Source organism: Papaver somniferum, unplaced genomic scaffold, assembly GCF_003573695.1.
Source record: "Papaver somniferum cultivar HN1 unplaced genomic scaffold, ASM357369v1 unplaced-scaffold_21, whole genome shotgun sequence".
Classification (NCBI taxonomy): domain Eukaryota; kingdom Viridiplantae; phylum Streptophyta; class Magnoliopsida; order Ranunculales; family Papaveraceae; genus Papaver; species Papaver somniferum.
Genome location: NW_020631041.1, coordinates 14,588,865 through 14,610,085, shown reverse-complemented (window position 1 = coordinate 14,610,085; position 21,221 = coordinate 14,588,865). Strand labels below are relative to the sequence as shown.

The window sequence follows — 21,221 nt, the reverse complement described above, 5'->3', positions numbered from 1 at the left end:
ACACATCACGTTAGTTTGGTGGGTCGTGTTGGGCTAGACTAATCGGCACAATGGCTTAGCATAGTACACGACATGTATGAGCAAACGACACAATAGAGCATTGCACAACACGTTAAGAAAGCACGTCATCATATGGATAAAACACTACACAACATGGCATAATACATCAAATTTTATGTATATTTCACGAAAGAGTCTTTATTCTAGCCAATTCTTGCACTTTTATCATGGTTATGTTGACTTATTTTTATAACAACATGTATAAAACCCAAATATTTGAAAAATATTCACTTGGAAAAATATAATATAAATGTGCCCAACACAAGACAACGCAACACGGCACAACACATTTACTTTCCTGGTACAGCGCAACACACCACGTCGTCTAGCACGACACGTCTTAATCTCCGACACAACGAAACACGACACCAACTTGAATATCAGAAAGTTTTTTTCTCTCCCCTCGAAAAATGAGGGTTTAGGCGATTTCGAAAAACCCAAACCTAGATTTTAAAACAAAGTTTTCTGCCCAAATTCTCAACCAAAATCCATGATTATTTTTGTTCATGATCCTCCTTCCTCTCAGCTACGTGATTGAGATTATTGTGTGGGTGATTGTTTGTTTGAGAGTTGTGTTTTAGATGGGTACAGAGATGGTGTATTTTCCACCATTGAAATCGAATCCTCAGCCACTGTTAATGGATCTTTAATTGTAAGGGAGGGAGCAATGGCAGTTTCGGGGGGTAACATCAGCGATCCTGCTTTACCTGGGATTGGTGAAAGGGGGGAAATAAAAACCCTAACAATTAGAGAAACCTTTTTCCCAATCCAAGACCAATAATTCCTAAACCAAATATGAAATTTACCGCACCAGTTGAGGTTGATGGAAAATTTGGTGGTCTCTTCTCATTCAGAGAATCTCCCTCCAGGTATGAAGAATTGTGAAGACCTAGTAGTGTTTTTTTTTTTGTCTGGAAACGTTTATCCTTTTCTGGTGTAAAATTGGCTATGAGCAAGATGTGGAAACTAAAAGCATAGGTGAGTATCAAGTTTCATGGTGATTGTGCTTTCATTTTTAAGTTTTATGATGCAGAAGATCGTATGAAAGTTCTTGAATCTGGTTCATTCTATATCACCAAGAGTCTTTTCACTTTGAGACCATGGACCCATTTGATTGAAAAATCTATTTCTGATATCAAAACTATTCCAATTTGGGTCCTTAGATATGGAGTTCCACTACATATATGGAACGAGGATGGGTTAAGTTTGATTGCTAGCTATCTTGGTAAGCCAATTTTATCTGACGATTGCACCATCAAGCAATCTAGGTTGTTGTATGCTAAAATGTGTATTGAAATATTTGGTTAGATTTCTCTTACCCGTCTAGCATTCCTTTATTGATTGATGGTAAGTTTTATTTTGACCTTCCAGTGGAGTATCAATGAAATCCTCAGAAATGCGAAAAATGTATGGTATTTGGACATTCGGTAAAGAACTGCTCAACGAAAGTGAAGTCTAGGCGGACGTCAACGAAAGATACTCAATTGAGATATAAGACAGGGGAAGTGAATGGAGGGGATGTTGGTTCATCTCAAGAAGCACATGATGAGGTAACTGATGAAGAAATTGTTAACATCCCTTCATTATCCATGAATGCAACTGAGCATATCTCAACAACAACTTCAACAGGAATGGGGACAGTTATGTGGATTAATGAGGAGACTACTGCTCAGAGTGACGGAGTTATGGGATCAGCGATAAAGTCTTCAGATGCTGCAGACAAGGGATGAAGTAGTCTCAAGCAAACATCTTCAGTAGGAGACACGGGTGTTTTTGAAAGACAAAGTCCTTCTGCAAATCCAACAAGTTTCAGTTGGGCTAGGAGTGATATGGCAGCAAAGAACCTGGTCAAGGATGTAAGTGAGGGGCATAAGAAGGATGGTGGTGTAGCAAAATCAAGTGTAAAGAGCCCAATTAAGTGTGCCACAAGGATTAATTCTAAACAAGAAACTCCAACACCTAAGATTTCTGATGGGCAGCATATGAGAAATGATTTGGATGCTCTGAACCTTGGCAAGAATGCTAGTGGGGGTCAAAAGAAGATTGAGAATGCAACACCAAAGCATAATCCTTTTCTCATGCGTAGTGATTTTCCCTTCGGGTCGCAGAGCCGATTTCCAATAGATAGTAGGAAGGTAGATTCAAGTGAAATTGCAAGAAAACAAGGTGTTAAAGCTGAGAATCCAAATGCTAGTGACAGTAAGGGGACCTGGAACATAGCTGCTAGAATGAAATCCTCCGCTAGAAATGATTCAATTGTTAGGGAAAGTTTTTCCAAGAATGCAGATGGTAGTATAGTGGTTAGGAGCAATGCTTCTTCTGTAAAGGTGAGTACCAATAACTCCTTCAGAAGTTTCAGCAATGAGCCCGCCCCTTCTCCTCGGGAAGATGCTTATATTGAAGAGAGTGACGAGGATAGTGAGGGGCTTATAGATTCAGATCCCGACATAAAACCTCATATGTTGGAGTTCGAAGCTGTCAGGAAAACAGAGAAAGAGCTTTCTAGACTCAAATGGAATGGTCAGTCTCTAAATAAAGGAAACAATGAGCTTCTGGGTAAAGGCCAACGATCTATTGCCAGGAAGCATAAGTAGTTTTGTTTTAGCTTTCTTGATCGGCTAATGCAGTTTTTTTTCTTGTTGGGTGGCTGGGGATTAGACTTTTGCCTTCCTTTGGTTTGTTTTACTTTGCTTTTGGGGACTCGTCTAGGCGCTTTTCAACTGGTTTGAAGATATCTTCTCAACGCTTGTCGTTTCGTTTGTTTTTTCTTTATATTACTGCTAGTCAGCTTGTCTTAGGGTAGACTTTTTAGTCGCCCGATATACATCGCTTAGGCGTTTTTCATCTTGTTTTCTTTTTCTTTTTCTTTTTATCAATAAGATTTTAACCTTTTTAAGTTAAAAAAAAAACGAAACACGAGCACATAACTTTGTGGTGTGGATTGTGCTGGGCCGACAAGTTTTACAAACAGGTTATAAACTTTTTGCTACATTATTTTCACCAAATTATATTTAGGATTCCATTGGCACCCCCAAGGTCCCCCAAACTACATACTTTCACCAAACAACAGCAACTAATTTCCCGTTGATGTAACAATTCCCTTCCTTATCTATCTTCTTCTTATCTTATTTCATCCAATCAATCACTCCAACATTGACAGCATCCCACTAAACATGAATATCAGCAGCCTTTTATGAACCAAATAGCACATCCCAACATCATAGGGCGGTAAAAGAAGGTCAACCAATTTCTCATCCACCAACACACACACAGCAGCAACCAAATCTGGTGTTCCCATCCAGACAAAGTTTTCAATGCGTAAATTGTAACGTTTTGACACACACGAGGGGGGGCACTTACTCTCTTTCCTTTTGGGGTTTTACCAAAAAATAGAAGAAGAAGAAGAAAAAAGCTTGATTACTCAACCCTCCCCCCCTATGGGCTATGGCCGTCTAATCTTCTTCCCTCTTTAACACGAAGCAGATTCATCACAGACAAAGAGAGACCCTTTTTTGCAAGCTCACTTTTCTATATACCCCATCCAAATTCAGCTTCTCCTCCTCCGAAAAGGTCAGTGCTTTTTTTTTTCCCTTCATCTCAAGCTGCTTTTTAAGTGTGTGTGTTTTTCTCTGTTTACAGATTTGTTTTTATTTTAATTTTTTTGACTAATTTTGTCAATTTGCGGTTGATCTTTGAGTAAATTGGATTACCTTTTCATTGAATCTAAAATCAGTTACTTTTTTTGTTTACTAAATTTAGGATTTCTCTTTTTTGTGTTTCTATTTTTATTTTATTTTTGGATGATGGATTTGTAAGAGCTTGTATGATTTGTTTTCATGATTTTGAATCATGGGTTGTTTTTGTTTTTGATTTAGAATAATGGGTTTTTGTTAAATTCTCAGATTTCAATAATTTGTTTTTTTTGTTAATATGAAATCTGATGGAACAGTTCAATATTGAGATTTAGGTTAGATTGAATGATGGGTTTTGATTTTTTTGGACAGAAGGAGGATTCTGGTGGTGGTGGTGAGGCATAATTTATAATTTGATAGATTATGTCGAAAAATGAATCAGGTGGTAGTAGCCCAGGTTGGACTGCAGCGTTTTTTATGCAGACAACAGAAGATGTTGCAAGAGCTGTTGTAGCTGCAGCTACTGGTGCCAATAACCCTGTTCATTCGCCACGCCCGTCCGTTGTTTTTTCGTCTAAAGATGATAGTAATAGCCAACTACAGAAATTACAGCGGCAGGTTACGAAAGTGTTAAAGGGATGGTCACCACCTGCGGAAGTCAAAAGAGTTACTTACAATCCTGAGGTGTTAACTAGCTTGAAACGACAATGGGCAAGGTTTCAGTCGCTGTCATTGGTACGTTGTTTTTCAAGTATTAGGAGTATTTTTTGTTAGTCCTGTAGTATTTCTCTTTTAGAAGTATATGCGCTCGGAATATTATGTAAAGAGAAAATGATCGGATTAGATTCCTTATGTATTTTATTCGGCTTGGTTGTTTGTAAGTAGGTAAGTATGCAGTATATAGAGGCTAAACTCTTATGTATATATCACATTATCCTACCTACGACAATTACAATTCTGTCATTCTGGCTTTGGCTACATTCTTCCAGTTTTTAGTTGGCACGTAATACCCATAAGTGCACTCAATACAACACATTTTTTGTATAAGACATAGGTTTCAACTTAAGAAAGCATATCAATTTTGGATTTATGGTGATGGTCATCTGATAGAGCTTTATATGTGTTTGTCTTAGTGTTGCACAGCTACAGGACTTTTGAGCTCCTTGAACGTTCCCATAAGATTGAGATTGATAGATGAAGTCTTTAAGGTTTAAGACACTAGGATTTATATTTTTTCATTTGTTAAGAAATTTTGTGATTGCATGGCGTAATGAAATTCAGAAGTTGTAGAAATTCTCGTGCGCAATTCTACATTGTCCTCGAAAATACCAACGATGAGAAAGTGCCTTCATGCTATAGGAGCAAGTTATCTATGAACACTTGACTGACATACACTTGGCAAATAAATTAACATAACATTGGAATTGAGTAACCTCTGAGTAGGCAGGAAAGAATCGCGAGTCAGTGGAGCTAAAGACTGCATAAGACCTGCAATTCTCCCATATATTTCTAAGACTGTGTTAGTTATTGAATTTGCTTTTCAGGATATTCCCAGCTTTTTCTATGATTTAATTTTTTTTCTGTATCCATAAAAAACGAGAAATTATGCTCTATTTAGCACATGACTGTGTTAACAATACAGTTCTGTTTATCTTATTACATTTTACGTAGGATCATAAGTCGATAAAGGAGCCCACCAAGCTTTTCGAGAGTATGGTAGTTGTTGGACTTCATCCTAACACTGATGTTCAGACACTACAAAACATGATATTAGCCAGAAAATCTGAAGGGTCGGGTAAATTGCGAAGTGCTTTGGGTTGCAATCATTCAGCGCGTGTTGAACCAAACCTTGAACCACAGGTGCTGATTCTATTGCCAGTCTAGATAGTTATTCTTGGAGAATTGAATGGATTCGATTTGCAGTTTATAATATTGAAACTTGAGAAGCACTTGGATACAAACATAACCTTACTTTCTTGTTCAGATTTTGTTTGTATACCCTCCAGAAAAACAGCTGCCGCTCAAATATAAGGATCTTGTATCCTTCTGCTTTCCAGGAGGTCTGGAGGTCAGTGGCCTTCGCATTATGAAGCTTATATTGTCAATGAATGTATCATCGTTTATTTTGTATTGGCTTCGTATTCTTCTTTCCCAGAAGTTTTGTTGCATATCATTCTGTCGTGTGGTTGACAAAAAAAGTGTTAATATGTTGTCAGGTTCATGCTGTTGAAAGAACACCTTCAATGAGTGAGTTGAGTGAAATTCTCCTTGGACAGGTATAAGTAGCTTCCTTCATCTTCCTCCAATATGTTTTGCTCTTGGAGGATTGTGTGTTGCTGAAATTCTTTATGGCACCACATCTACTAATTTTTCGAAAACATTAAGATATATGTTGAATCTACCTTCTACTTGTACTTAGACTATTTCTATTTTGAATGCATTTTTTCAATAGCTGCTAATATGTTCTTCAAATTTGCAGGAACATTTCAAACAAAGTGATCTATCCTTCGTATTCCGTTTACAGGTAATACATACATGAAATAGAAACTTATTTATCTGTTCCAAAATCTAGTATGTTTGATGCTTTAGTCCATTTTTCTTTTTTAGAATGGCATGTTGGGTTGAGTTGTTTGGCTTCTGGAACACGAACATGATACTTACCATCTTATAATACTTACTACTGGATAGTGAAAAATGCAAATTCACTAAGGAGGTTATATTCATTGTTCTTACGTCTAATGACAAAACCGTCACCAATTGATTAGGTTCCTGTTGACATTTCTCAGTAACAATTGCTTGTAAATTTCTTATATTTATCCCAGGTGGCAGATGATTCAACTTTATATGGATGCTGTATGCTCGTTGAAGAAATTGTACAAAAACCTTCAGGACTGATTTCAATGATCTCAGATAAACAACCTACCAGATCGTCGGCTGGTCGTCAGATTTTGACCACAAAGCGATGTTACTGCATCCTCACGCGTCTTCCTTTCTTTGATTTACATTTTGGTATATTGAATAGGTATAGTTCTCTCTAAATTGGTTGCTTGAGCTTGTTTCTTGCAGCTTGTTTCGAAGACTCAGACTGTTCAGTGTGTAATATCCTTTCTTGCAGTCTAGCTTGATTTGCTATAAGCCAAATGATTTTGAAACTGAGAAGAAAAATGCTGCACGAATATGGTTAATGTTATTGCTGACACTTACCTTCACTTTTCCACAGCATGTTCACTCAAGAGAGGTTGGAATGGCTAACAAAAGGCTTTAGCGTGTTAGATTTGGGTTTGCCAGAGGTATATAACAAGGAAGGAGATTCACAAGAGAAATGTGAGAGTATTTTGTCACAGCATGACTGTGAAGAGAGTATAATCATCACATCTTCTGAAATAAGCACAGATGGTTCTACGCCTAGGAGCGACTATGAGAGCCAAGTGGGAGAGTTTGATACACCAAGGCAAGCGAATGGTCATAATGTGGTTCTTCCAAACAATTCTGAAATAGAACAACTCACACCTCAAAGGGAATCTAGCGATGCTCATAACATTGGCATTGATGAACTCTCTGCGAGAAAGCTACCCATTGAAAAGAGGTTACCTGATGCGGTTCTTCCTCTGTTGCGGTATCATCAGTATGAAAGCTCTGAATCTTCTTCCAGGTGGACCTTACTGTACTCCGATATTATATATTCTAATTCCATTCTGAACAGAGGGCTCCTAAGAGGGAAATGAAGCAATTCTTCCCTCTTATCTCTCTCAATTTACTTGAGACATTCTCATTGAATATGTACTTTCGAATCCCCCAGTTTTCAGGGTTCACCATGCGACGACAGGATTTTTAGGGGTTGTGCAGATGAAGCGGATACAGAGGAAGCTTCTTCCTCTGGCCAGGAAGATTCCAGTGATTACAACGAAGTTCTTGAATGGGCCAAGGTGGGAAATCTAACTTTCTTTAGACATGGCTTCCCTTGTTTATCTTCTCTGCAATTGTACTCAACTTAAACCCCTCCCCTTAGTCCTTCTATTGACAGATACTTTTTCCTAATTTTCAGGCAAACAATCATGGATCATTACAAATAATATGTGAATATCACCGACTGCGTTGCCCTGCCCGAGGAACAACGCTTCTATTTCGACCCTTGGACCATCTGCATCCTCTGGAGTTCCACAGGCATGGTGGATCAGTTTTTAGTATTGCTGGCTCAACCATTGACTTAAGATCTTGCAATACTAGTTTGGAAGTTGCTGAGGTAGAATGCATCTGGAATTACCTCACTCAGCAATTTCATATATAAACTCTTAATTCATCCACTTAATCTTCATTAACCGTTTTACAGACTTGGCTAATTTTTCTTAGCTGTTTCTCTTGATGTCAGGCACAAACTGCCCGCTCATCGGAGGAGGAGGCATCCGCCTTATCCATATGGGCAGTTGCATGCATATGTGGCTCCTTGCGACTTGATAATGTAAGAATCTGCAGAATGGTTAATGTGCATCATGGAACTTCCATGTCTTATTGGTTTTTCAGTTTTCTACTTTTTGCAAGCATGTAGGTGTAGTCATTAATTTTCATTGCAAGCATTTTTATAACAAAACATATCGTGTATTCGATTTTAGGTGTTAACCATGTTTGCTGCGGCGCTCTTGGAGAAGCAAATTGTGGTTGTTTGCTCTAATTTGGTATGTATTGTTTCCTGTAGCCAAAATGATTTTGGGTATCAGTTGGACATGATTATTATTTTATTTTTTTTACTTCATTATAATATCATGTGATTTGCTAGTAAAAAATAACTGAACTAGCCTCAGGCCTACAGTCAACTCGTAAGTCATAACATAACGAGAACCCTACAATCTTGACTATTTGTCTACAAAAATCTTCTTTTTTATAGGCCTTCTTCTACAACTTCTATGTTCTGCTTTAGCAGAGTAGAATTACTGTCTCAATCCCTTTTTCACTCTTGTTGCTATAGACTACGTTATGTATGAAACTTACTACTATGTCTTCCGCTACAGGGAATCTTGTCTGCCTTAGTTTTGTCAATTATTCCACTAATCCAACCCTTCCGGTGGCAGAGCCTTCTAATGCCGGTATGTGTTCTTTTTTACTTGTTATTTTAAACAGCCATTTGATGTGTGGTATTGCAAACAATTTGTGGTCGGATTATCTCGATTCTTACACCATTGATGTAATATCCAGGTTCTGCCTAATGACATGCTGGACTTCTTGGATGCTCCTGTCCCGTACATAGTGAGTTTTCAAACTCACGACTGTTCCTAAGGATGGTGTTTCTTTTTTTCAACAGGCCTCCTTTTCCTTCTGTGGTCTTGATATTCTGTTGTAATAGGTCTAATCATATTTGGTTTTCTCTGTAGGTAGGTGTAAAAAACAAAACCTCTGAAGTCATGACGAGGTTGTCAAATGGCATTCTGGTTGATGCTAACAAGAACCAGGTGTGAAACCTGTTTTGCAAACATTTGCAATCTAGATTTGAGTAGTTGCTTATACAGTTGAGGTTGAAAACTATTGGTCCTAGATAACTCATACAATATATTTACTTGGGTGAAAACAGGTACAATCACCCACAATGCCACAATTGCCCAAGCAAAAAGAGTTAATTTCATCTTTAAGTCCATACCACGCAAAGCTTGTCGGGGAAAGTTATTTAGCAAAAAGAAGGCCAGTGTATGAATGCACCGAAGTCCAGGTAACCTCTCAAAATAGTATAAACAACTCAAGTATGGTTATTTACAATGTTGAGTTGAAAATACATTTGATAACCAAAAACAAGTTGCTTTTTTCCTTCATAATTCGAAAAATCGTGCTCATGGAAGTGCTACTAGAATGACTTCTCTTATTTTCTCCCTTCTTAATTGTAGACTGTAGCTGCCAAAGGCTTCCTGTCAGTGCTAAGATCGTATATGGATTCTCTTTGCTCAAATTTGCGGTCTCATACAATCACTAACGTTCAGTCCAATGATGATAAGGTACCAATTCTTTCTCATTCTTCAGCAATTTCACTTAGTTCATCGATTAGTCTGGTCTTAATACTGCTTAACAGGTGAAATGCAGTAATGTTTCCTTCCCGGAAAATTACTGTGAAGTGCTACTGCGAAAGATAAGAAACTAACGTCTATTGTTTGGTCACCTTCTAGGTATCTTTACTCTTAAAAGAGAGTTTTATCGAATCATTCCCAAGGCGCGATAGGCCATTTATGAAGGTACACATCTTTTTCCTCGACTTGTTGCTCTCGAGTTTACGGTATTTCAGAAAGCAATGTTAAAATGCTAGAAATTGATATTCATACGCTTTTTCCTTGACAGCTTTTTGTGGACACACAGCTCTTCTCTGTACATACAGATCTTGTACTCTCGTTCTATCAAAAGGATTAGTGTCATCACCATAGGTATAGATTTGCTGGTATCAAAGTAGAAAAAGAAAAGTAAATTATACTTTAAGATCCAGCTTTGTAAAATTTATAATACTTCGCTATAGTCTGTGTTAGGTTTTATTTACCAGTGTAATAGAAATGTTGTGTTTTTGTGTTGTGGGTCTGCTCATTGTAAAATAATTTAGTTACAAATGTATGTACTTCTTCATACCTCTGTGTAAACAACTTTGCCTAGGTAGGTTTTTTTGAATACAAAGAGGAAACTACTTGTGAAACCTAACATTCTTTAGTTTCGCCATTGTCGGAGGATATTTGGTATCAGACCACAATGTTGCATGAGGTCAATGGCTGTACATTTTCAGGAGCAACAGTTATCTAAATTCAAGTCTAACTAGGTTACTCTGGCTTTAGACCGCACTAACAAGTGAATCTTTCCTTCGGCTGCAGAGTTATTTAGCGTACTAGTTGCATACATTGCATGTTAGTGTTCACTGTTCGCCTTTGTAGAATCAAATGTCCATTATGCCAACCCCCAGGCATCTAATATGAATTTCTTACTTGAACCCAGTCATCTAAAATGAAGTTCTTACCTGAACCCAGTCATGATTCTCCAGTTGTTTCTCTAACAAGCTTATTATAGGGTGGCATGGTTTATTAGAGGGGCGGCATTGTGATAATAATGTCCCTTTAGTTGGTTAGGGGATGTCCTAAAGGGCATGTAAATTGACTAGATTACCTTTTTCACCTTAAATCAACCAAAATCAAATCAATTTTTTTTTAAACCTAATGAATCAGAAAAAATCAAATCAGTTTTTTTTCATCTTCTTCTTCATCTTCTCTTCTCCTCCATCAACCGTAACCTCCATTAAAACTGAAAATTTCATCGTCTTCGATTAATCGACGATTTGAAAAATGTTTGGAAAAATCCAGTTAGGGTTTAGTTTATCGTGTTGGATTTAAGTTAATTTTGTATCAAAAATTAGGGTTTTGTATGAAAATTCAAATTGAAATTTCTGGTTGCATGTGAGTTACGGTTGGTAATAACTCAAATACGAACCGTAACTGTAGATTGGGTTGATGTTACAGTTGGTTTTAACTCAAATACCAACCGTAAGTTCTTAGTTTTGAGAAATATGTTCAGTTAGTGTTCGTATTTGCATCATATTTATCAACCGTAATTGAGTTACGGTTTGTTACTCAAACAACCATACCAACCGTAAATAATCCTGTGTCTTAAGAATTTATCAAATAATGATTTACGGTTCAAAAGTTAAGTTGACACACCAACCGTAAGGTAGTTACGGTTGGTCTCGATTCATTAGTTACCGACCGTAATTTAGTTACGGTTGTTGTCCAAATTTAATTACTAACCGTAACTGGTTTTACGATTGGATGTTCCCTAAATTTGACCAGTTACGGTTGGTATTCAATAACTTATGAACCGTAACTAAGAGTTACGGTTGGTCACGAGCAAAATTGCAACCGTAAGTTCTTCTGAAAATTTAAAAGTTTTGATTTCGTTACGTACTTTAGATAATTTTGAGCGAGAAAAAGCTAATGGGAACTAATTTAGAAGTATATCGGGTCACTGGAATCACTCATTTTGGTTGAGTGAATCAAAATCTAGGATTTCACAAATATCACAAAAGTTTTTCTTTTTCTTCTCCTCCGAACTTTTTTTTAACTCTAAAAATCTGATTTTATTTTGATTTTGAGTTAATAAAGTGAAATTAATCATTAACACTAAACTTGATTATCATCACTAAACTAGGTTATCAATAATGGGGGTAATTTGTCATTTCCAGTTTTTTTGATAAGGAACACCTTTAATGATCATATAATGACCCTTTTTGTCCTATTAGAATGCCGCCCCTCTAATAAACCATGCCGCCCTATAATAAGCTTGTTCTCTAAATGCATGTCACTTATAAGGGCTTAGGTTGATCATGCACAAATGCTCATGATAAATTCCTCATCGTCCTATAAGAGCAACTACTGGTAGGAAGAGAGTTCACGGATTGTAGGAAGAGAGTTCACGAAGTTTGGTTAGACTAGACGAGATGCTAGTTTCTTTTTTCGAGTCATGTATTTTCAAGGGTTTTTTCTTTGAGACATCGGCCAAAACTAATTCTTTTTTGAAGCAATTGGTGAAGTATTGCTGCTCCTCACGCAACAGACGGATATATATTTAGAGTTTTTGAAAAACGCCACCAACTTACAAAAGACTCAACAAGATTGGTATCCGATAATCCATCTTGTTTATTAGTTTAATAATTGTGTTTCATTAATATTAGTTATCTAGGTCTGCTTATTATCATTCTCCTCTGTATCTTTCTTTATTTTCTGCCTACAAGTAAAAATGAGATGAGAGTATTTATGTTCAGCAGTATGAATATCTTGACTTACTTAGATACGTGAATTCTGTGATTTGAGATGCTTAGAATCTCTCGTAGAAATTTGTAACTTAAATTTCTAAAATTTATAGATATTCAGCAGTCTGTAACGAGTGACTTGACCAAACTTACAAACGCCATCTTGGGTACTATCATCTTTTGGGAACAGTACCTGACAACAACTAGAATGACTTCTCTTATTTTCCGAGTTGATATTGATATCGACCCTTGTGTGTAATGGTTGTCATAGTTGATTGCAGAGTTAAATGATGGATGTTTTGTCTGTCTGACACGGTCACTGAGTCAACAGGTCTAGATTTAGTTTCTGTATGATGGATGTTCTGTCTGTCTGACACGGTCACTGGGTCAATCCACATGTTAGGTCATATATTATACAAGTAAAATATTTGATCATGCACAAAGGGTCCTTGAGGTATACTCTTTGTATACTCTCGGCTACTTGCAGGAAGATAGCTCGTAAATCTTGCTCAAAACTTTGGGATGCAAATATATCTTCCAAATGAGTTCGTATTTCTCTTTTCCAAGTCAATTAACTGATTTTTTTCTCCATGTTTAAGGGTTTCATTAAGAATTTGGTGAAAACTAAAAATTATAAGCAAGTAAAGTGTTCTCCTACAGCCTCCGGGACCAAATAGAGCATGAAAGTTATAACGATAATGACAAGAATCTGCGAAAATACTATACATGATTTTTTCCAGACCGAAAATAAGAAGTGAGCAGCAATGGCAGAAGTACATATGGTAAACAGTTTGCAATGAATTCTATGATTTGTGATGCCTGGATACTCTGCTTCTAAACCTTGATGTGAATTTGATTTGATGAACATCTTACAGTGCAAAATCAAGTCCAAAATTTTCTGCTGGCAACTTTACAAAAGTGAGCATATATTACAAAATTCTGGGCACTCTTCTGACATTTTTCGGATGGTTCACCATTCTGAACGTAATATTACAACCTCCGTAATAATTACTCGCTACCCCCAGATACAGTAAAAGGGGCCCATATTTCTTCTGTTTCAATCTGAATCATCGTTATTCATGAACTTTGATGCCAAAACATTTCTTATGCTCATGTGTTATCTCACTTCTCCGTCACTCGGGGGATCTGCTGAATTATCTCTCCGCCTCTGTGTTGTGTCTTCATCTTCGTCAGATTCTGACCATGTTTGTCTCCGCTTGTTTACATTCGATGCAGCCTTCACAAAATAATTAAATAAATAAACAAAAAACAATAGAAACTCATACAGGACAAAGACAAAAAACGAAGGCGCATATGGTAGGGTACCTAGCCAGGACTGGCATTGAAACTCTGGCATAACATTTTAGGTTGTTAAATTATTATACTGTGGGGTAAAAAGGAAGGATAATCTCACCGCTTCTTCGACATCAGAGTCCTCAAGCCCCGCTGCAGCAAGATCTTGAGCAACGTCTGCCCCGTTATCATCCTCATCATCCATCATTCGATTCATGGTATCACGAGTGTTTACGTTTGCATATTCCTCGTGCTCGTCCCCCATGTCAGCTTCATTATCATCCATCTCATAGTGTGATTTCTTTTCATGCTTTCTTCTCTTCCCACTTTTCTTCTTCCTCTTCTCTCCACCACCTTCTTCATCATCAGCATTGGCTCTTTCCTTCCGCTTGCTAGGAGCGCTGCTCCTCCATTGCTCCTGCAGAATAAAGGGAGAGAATCTTCAACAACTGCAACAACAAAAATGAAAAGAACAAAATTTTAGTTACGCGCGTCATACCTTTACACGCCTGAATTGCTCCTCCTGCTGCCTCACTTGCTTCAACTCGTCTTCTTGTTTTCTCTTTTCCAACTATAGCGAAAATGAAATCAAAAATTACTTTATAGTTTTATAACTTCAACCCGGAAGTAATACAAAAATAAATAAAAATCCAAGCAAAATAGAAGGCTAACTGAGACTGTTCAATAAACCTGTAATTTTCTTTGTTCTTCGGCTTTTCGACGGGCTTCCTCAGCTAAGGACACCTGACGGGCAACTTCTAGTCTTTGCCGGTTCTGTAGCTCTTCACGTTCAGCTGCTTCACAATGAACCTTTGCAGGTTCAAGTAAATGCTTGCAGTATCCAACATGGGTTTCTATTTTCTTCTCATCAAACCCATGGAACTGAAGGCTGGATGCTGCAGATAATTGACTAAAGACACGGACCGCATTCTTCAACTCTGCTACTGTTGCCCGAACCTGCAATATGACTCCAATTTTAATGAAACTGGATTTATAGACGGCACATTCAACTGCAGAGAGGAAACGTACTGAGAAGTCAACTAACCTCATCTGCCGTCCTCTTTGTCTTCTGTAGAGTAGATGCAGAAAACTTCTGCATTGAAACTCCAGCATCAAACCGCAGTGTGTAATTCGATGGTGCCAAGTGGATGGCTCTCAACAAAGTCTTTTTGCAGTCTTGCCAATGCTCAGCCTCATAATGAGTTCGGGCCAGATAGAGAAGAATTTGAGTGTCTGTATTGTAATAAAATTTCCTCAAGCAATTTTGATACTGCAAGACGACAGACGGTATCAGCAAATGCTTACAGAAGAAACCATAAACCCTTCTTCATCAGTAAGTAGAAAAGAAAATAACTTGCCATTTTCACGGCCTGAGCAAACTGCCCTTGAGCAAAATAAACATGAGCCAAATTTATCCAGACGTCAGGCATTTGGACAAATATACTTCCACTTGCAGCTTCTTGGACCTATATTGAAACACAAACAAGTCAACAATAGTTCTAATTTAATCAATACGCAAAGAAGAAATTGAGCAAAGATTGACCTGGGTAAAAATATCTTTTGAAACATCAAACTGGCCCTTTTCTGCTAAGACAACTCCAGTACCATTTGCAGCATATAAGTTCGCAGGACGTTGAACCAAAACCTGAGAGGCAAGCCCGAGAATGGATGAGTTCACCTAACAGTTAAGAATCCAGATTGAGGAAAAAATAATAATCACTAGTCATACTTTAGTGTAGAGTTCTTTAGCCTTCTCCAGATGGGTTGCTTCCAATTTAGGACCTCTTTTCTCAGAACGCACAGCAGCAAAGTAGTTCCAGTTCCCCTGCAAATATCAAAAACAGTTAGGCGTCAAGATTTAACAATTGATGGATCAAAGTTACTTAGAACAGAGCAGAACATACATATCGTCCTAAGAATTTACTGACCAGGGAGAGAGTAGCATATGAATCTTTTCCATCAGTTGCTTCTTTGGCAGCCCGGAATGTATCCTTTGCCTTGACCCAATCATCACTTTTAAGCTCTAAGCTCCCAAGCATCGACAAAGAATTGGGACACTTCTCATTCACCTTAAGAGCATTTCCAATCTATGAAAAGAAACAATCTCACAATTATGAGTTGCTGTGGTAGTCAAGAAATGAACAACGTGCAACCAGACATCATGGAGGGGAGAAACTACCAATGCTATGCTTAGTGGAATATTATTTCTTGCTTTAGCAATGGCAGCGAGCCTCAGAGATGCATCCGCATATTCAGGATACTGTGCCAAAAGATGAACACATATTAATTGAAACCTTAATTTGATCGATTTTCACCATCCAAAAAGTCTATCTTCTGTTAAAGCAGTTCACATGATAACTGATAATATACATAAACTTGTGGCTGGAGATACCTTATAAAGGATCAGACGGTACAAAATAGCTGCCTTTTCAGTTTCATGCAATTGCTCAAGTAGTCTAGCCTGATTAAACAGTGTTGTGACTTTTTTCCATGGCAATTCCACAGAAACACCATTTTCTTGAAGTTTTTGGAATATCTGCATGTCATTATACTGATGAGTGATCGCAACTGAACTGTGTAGTTTACCCTCCAAGAAATCACGCCAAACTCCATCACCCAGTGCTTCCTTGAAAGTCTGTTGAGCTAGCTGAAAAAAGAAATATGAAGTCAATGAAGAGGTCAGCAATTAAGAGTTGCAAGTATAAAAAAAAATCCCATGGAAATAATCACAATTTTCCAGACCTCAAACTCTCCTTTCTCAAAATGAAGTACTCCAATATTGTTGAACAGTTCAATGGGCACTTCTTCACCACCCTTTTTCAGAAGACCACGTGCCTGTCACAGAATAAAGAGTAGTCACAAAATAGAACTACCAGTAGCAAGAAAAACATACAAGATGAAGAAAGAGCAATCATGCTCAGCCGAGACCACCTCAAACGAGAAACACACATGGTCTTACGCATCAAACTATGAGCCAAAATATATACGAAGTCCTGAAATCTAAATCTCCTAATAGTCCATCTGTAGAAATCCAAGTATACTTCCACAGAAGCTAAAAAGACGAGTTTGATGAGCAGATTAAAATCTTTACTTGCATGTAAAAATTAAGATGTTCAATGGTTGAGATGCAGTAAACTAATTTGAAAGTGACCATAAGGAAATGCTTTCATCACCCCAAAGGAAGAAAACGTAAACACTACAAAAGAATTGTCTCTTACTGTCTTGAAGGAATCTAATGCAGCTCCTGGATTATTTGCAATTAACAATTCACCCAGCTCCAGAAACGCCTGCAGTTGAATTTAATGGTAAATACAAATTAGTGATGCTATACTACAGAAAAACATTGACCCTTCAGATTCCTGTTTCTCTTTTTTTCCTCTACATTTGAAAAGGAAAGAGTAGTTAAAGAACCAATCAATATATAGATTTAACAACACATACCTTTGCATCTCGTGGATCAGCCTTTGTCGCCTTTCGCAGGATTTCCAATGCTTTGTCAGTCTGGCCAAGCTGAACATAAATGTGCCCAACAGCCTGGAAAAACAGAAAATAACATAGGGGTTATTATATCATAACTTGAAGAAGTTATACTGGAAATACAAATCTAAAACTCCCAATTTTCTGACTCACTTTCATGCTTTCAACACTATCAGGATAGGCCTCCAAAACCTTTTCAAAGTTTGCAAGTGAACTCCTGAAATCTCCCAACTTTAGTTGGACTTGTCCCAAGCCTATTGCACAGCACAGCCAACCAAATTGTATCAAGAAATAATTCAGTACACCAAAAAATAAATAATGAAAATCCTCAAATATTGCAGTAGAGTAGTAAACTGAGTTAAGTAAAATCCAAATGACAAATAGTGCCAACAGCACACTTCATATTGAGCTGAACTGAAGAAAGAGTGTACTGGAAGAACACTAATTGCCATCCCTCCCAGATTTGAGACATCTTACGCTTTGTAGATGATTGCTTACCATAATAAGGCAGTACAAAATCTTGAGGCCTACTGCTTTCCTTAACAGATGCCATATAGTAGAATCCAGCCTTTTCAAAATCTCCCTGCAGAAAATAAATTTGGTTCAGGAAATGGTGTACGATTAGTATATGAAAACTCAAAATTTTACTCATAATGAAATGTTTGTTTTGGACCTTGCTATGGTACGATCTTGCCAAATTGTAGTATGAATGTGACTTCATCAGACCATGATCGCTTACAGCAAGTGCAGTTTCAGTCAATTGCTCGACCAGAAAATGTTGACCGGTAAAGAAAAAATGATTTGCCAAATGATTTAAAGCCATTGCAGAATAGGGGTATATCTCAAAAGCTCTTTGCATTTTCTCCATTCCTCTGCGAATTCCACTGCCTACAAGTCCAGATATGGCATCAAAGTCAAAAAACTTAGCAGTATCTGAGCAATCGCTTAAAATATTCCAAATAATAAAGACCACAGAGTTTTCAGCATGGTATCATATGCAATTATTTGAAAGATTTACCGTCATTTGCTTGCAGGTCCATGATTCCAAGTGCCACAAGAGCCTCAACGTTCTCTGGGTCTAACTAAAATTACAAAATTTGAAAAATAATGACCTTGGTGAGAAACCGGCATCCATGCAGAGCACATAAGTATGTAACACTCATATACTATGTTTTTAACTACATAAACTCGCTTGCCTGAAGAACACGTTGAAAAGCTTGCCGAGCTTTTTCAAATTGTCCAAGTTTGTAGCGACAGAGACCTATTCCAAGCCTTACAGCCGCAGGACAATTGGGATGCACCTGCAATGCCCTCTTAAACAAGTAGAGAATAGGACGAAGTTCAGTTTCTCATTATGAAAAAATAAAAAAAGAGTAAAAGCATGTTAATGTCAACATCTACACAATGCGTAGAACAAACATACCTTATATAAGTCCAAAGACTCTGTGTAACGGTTAAGGCTGAACTCAACACATGCCTGCACACATAAAATTTTCTTTTAAGTACCGCAAAGATCAAAAAATAAGTTTAAAGAAAAAAGACCGGCAAATCTCATGCTGGATATTGAATCTTGCAAGGTTGTAAGCTCCAGCTTAAGATGCATAGGAAGAGCAATAGGTTGTCAATTCGACATACCTGACCAAGAAGGGCAGGCACATTCTTAGGATGTCCCTGCAGTGCAATCTTAAATGTTGAAGATGCTTGTTCTATATCACCCTTAGCCAGTAAAAGCTGACCTGTACATATGAAGTTAGTATTGCGGCTAATTTCAGGAATTAGCTTTAAACTTACCGATCTTGTCAGTAACAACATACTTACTAAACTGTGGAAAACATAACCACTTGGTTTCAATTCTTCTTACTTACTCAAACACAATGCTTGGTTTGTCAAAACAAAGTAACTAACACGTATTCAACGTTAAATTTACTAACCTTTACCAACCCAAGTTGAAGGCTCATGCATGTCAATCCTCGAAGCTCTATTATAAAACTGTGTTGCCGAAACAAAATGCTCATCTTTTTCTCTTTGCTTAGTCTCGATTTTTCCTTGATAACTATGATATGCTCCCAATGCATTCAATATTGCAATGCGCTCTGCTTTCATATCAGCATAGTACTCGTCAATTTCTGGCGAAGAGCCTTCCTCCAATATTTCCATGAATTGTTTGGTTTTTCCTTGCTTGAAGTATTCCCTCTGCATAATTAAAAAGTGAATGTAATGGCGATGTTAGTAAAACTATACCAAACACGTAAATATATCAAAACGAGTACGTTTAGGAGGCCATTTAAATTCACATTAAGCTACTATCATTCCATTTACAGTTATCCGCTAAGCCCCCCTTCAATACATACAGTCCATTCATGTGAAGTTAAACTACATCAGATTAATCAACAATGTACAAAAATCCGATTTCTTTTTCTCCCCAGAGATTGCCCTAATCAGTATGTCCACTAAATTTCTTAGCTTCACTACATGGGCATCAAAAAAATTCCATCTAGAACTAAAACCCAGAATCAAATTACCATCACCTCTTGGAAGAAACCCTAAATTTCAAATTTCACAAATTTAACCGAAAAATTCAGCTAAAAGTTTGTGTTTTTAGGGTTCTGAACAATTCTATTGACATGAATAATAAAAATTGAATCTTTAGATGATTAAAGGGAGATATAATACCGCGATAATGAGCCAGAGATCAAGAGGAGCTTGTTCAGCTTTAAGGATATCAAGAATATCAGAAGCATCTCTTGGTAATGAATCTAAAGTAACCCTAACTTCTTCTTCTGAGTTTTGTACTGGAATGTATACACATGCCATGATTCCCTTTGATTTTGATTTGCAGAGAAATCTTAATCTAGGGTTTTATATCAGAGGAGAAAACCCCCAATCCTTGATTTAGGAATGGATTTCTCTGTGAAGAAGAAGACGAAGAAGTTGAATGAATATTATAAAAGCGAGTGTGAAAAAAAGAGAGACTGAATGGATGACTTTAGTCTGACCATATGGACTTTATGTCAAACGGGCTAATTATGCTTCCACCCATTAAGGCCCCTTCCTATGAGTGTGGCAAATATGATTATTTGCCATTTAAGCACCCATTATGGAGGGGGCAAACTGGCCTGGCTAAGTGGCATATTTGCCACTTAGCCAGGCCAGGTCAAGTTTCTACCGAGCGGTCGAGTCTCGACCGCTCGGTGTAGTTTACACCGTTAGGTGTACTTTCCACCGTCAGCGGTGTAGACTAGACTGTTCGTATCATCTCATCCAACGGTCATCATTTCATCTGCCTATAAATACAATATCAAATTTCATTTCAAATCATACCATTTCTTCAATCTCCATTCTTTCACTCCACAAATCTAATATGGCAGTTCGAGTTCGCACTCGCAAATTTAGCATATCTGAAGATGAATCCATTTGCAGAAATTATGTTTTTGTTATGCAAGATATGCCCGATGGTGGACAAAATCAACATCAAGAGGTTGTATGGAGTTGCATATTTCAGAGATTTCAAGAAGAAACATTGAACCTCAATAATCGAAATGCAGATGGATTCTGTCATCGCTTCAGAATAATCAGCAAGGATGTGAAGTTGTGGAACTATTGAAACCCACAAAATGGCCAAAAGGCAAATGATGTGGAGAAAATGTGTCGGCTCGAATGGCGCAACAGAGTTGGTCAAAAATTTCACTTTGAGGGTTGTTATCTTATCTTGAGGGTGTTGCCTAAATATGATCAGTTTAGAGTAAATCCCGAATATGATGCATCTTTCGTTTGTATAATGCAACTATCATTTGTCTCAAATTTTAATTTTAAGATATTAATATAAAACTAGTGCATCTTTCATTAAAAGTTTAGAATTTTAATTTACATTAGTGCATCTTTCATTCATCTAGATAATGACATAACTTACAATAAAGACTTTAAAAGTAAAAATTGGGACAATGTTCTTCATCTTCTTTATCTTCTTCATTTGACCAAACTTCCAATCAATGCGCTCATGAACG

General features: G+C 37.4%; 2 protein-coding genes across 6 annotated transcripts; one reads left to right on the top strand and one right to left on the bottom strand.

The window, feature by feature from the left end:
- The first annotated feature begins 449 nt into the window (after positions 1-449).
- On the top strand, positions 450-10,350 carry LOC113340321. 5 transcript variants are annotated; one of them, XM_026585525.1, is made up of 21 exons: positions 450-1,038; positions 1,224-1,285; positions 1,432-3,630; positions 4,065-4,427; positions 5,364-5,552; positions 5,677-5,760; positions 5,909-5,968; positions 6,172-6,216; positions 6,515-6,714; positions 6,913-7,344; positions 7,492-7,618; positions 7,738-7,935; positions 8,062-8,151; positions 8,303-8,365; positions 8,699-8,773; positions 8,883-8,933; positions 9,059-9,136; positions 9,256-9,390; positions 9,563-9,670; positions 9,839-9,904; positions 10,008-10,350. In XM_026585525.1, the coding sequence occupies exons 4-21, from the start codon at positions 4,116-4,118 to the stop codon at positions 10,074-10,076; spliced, it is 2,382 nt and encodes a 793-aa protein (XP_026441310.1). In that variant the 5' UTR covers positions 450-1,038; positions 1,224-1,285; positions 1,432-3,630; positions 4,065-4,115; the 3' UTR covers positions 10,077-10,350. The 5 variants fall into 5 exon arrangements, with proteins under 5 accessions (XP_026441310.1, XP_026441309.1, XP_026441312.1 ...); XM_026585524.1 differs by having other exon boundaries at positions 450-1,285; positions 1,432-1,610; positions 1,690-3,630; XM_026585527.1 differs by lacking the exon at positions 1,224-1,285 and having other exon boundaries at positions 450-929.
- A 2,921-nt stretch (positions 10,351-13,271) lies between these two features.
- LOC113339985 (protein CTR9 homolog) lies at positions 13,272-20,152 on the bottom strand. Its single transcript, XM_026585202.1, has 23 exons — positions 19,891-20,152; positions 19,149-19,410; positions 18,853-18,953; positions 18,641-18,694; positions 18,414-18,530; positions 18,236-18,299; positions 17,891-18,105; positions 17,716-17,800; positions 17,371-17,471; positions 17,182-17,274; positions 16,959-17,027; positions 16,483-16,575; positions 16,133-16,387; positions 15,920-16,000; positions 15,669-15,827; positions 15,470-15,565; positions 15,284-15,385; positions 15,099-15,206; positions 14,786-15,010; positions 14,431-14,697; positions 14,240-14,311; positions 13,862-14,158; positions 13,272-13,684 (listed from the first exon to the last, which is right to left on the bottom strand). Exons 1-23 carry the CDS (start codon positions 20,029-20,031, stop codon positions 13,565-13,567), a joined length of 3,177 nt encoding a protein of 1,058 aa, XP_026440987.1. The 5' UTR covers positions 20,032-20,152; the 3' UTR covers positions 13,272-13,564.
- Between the last annotated feature and the right edge of the window lie 1,069 nt (positions 20,153-21,221).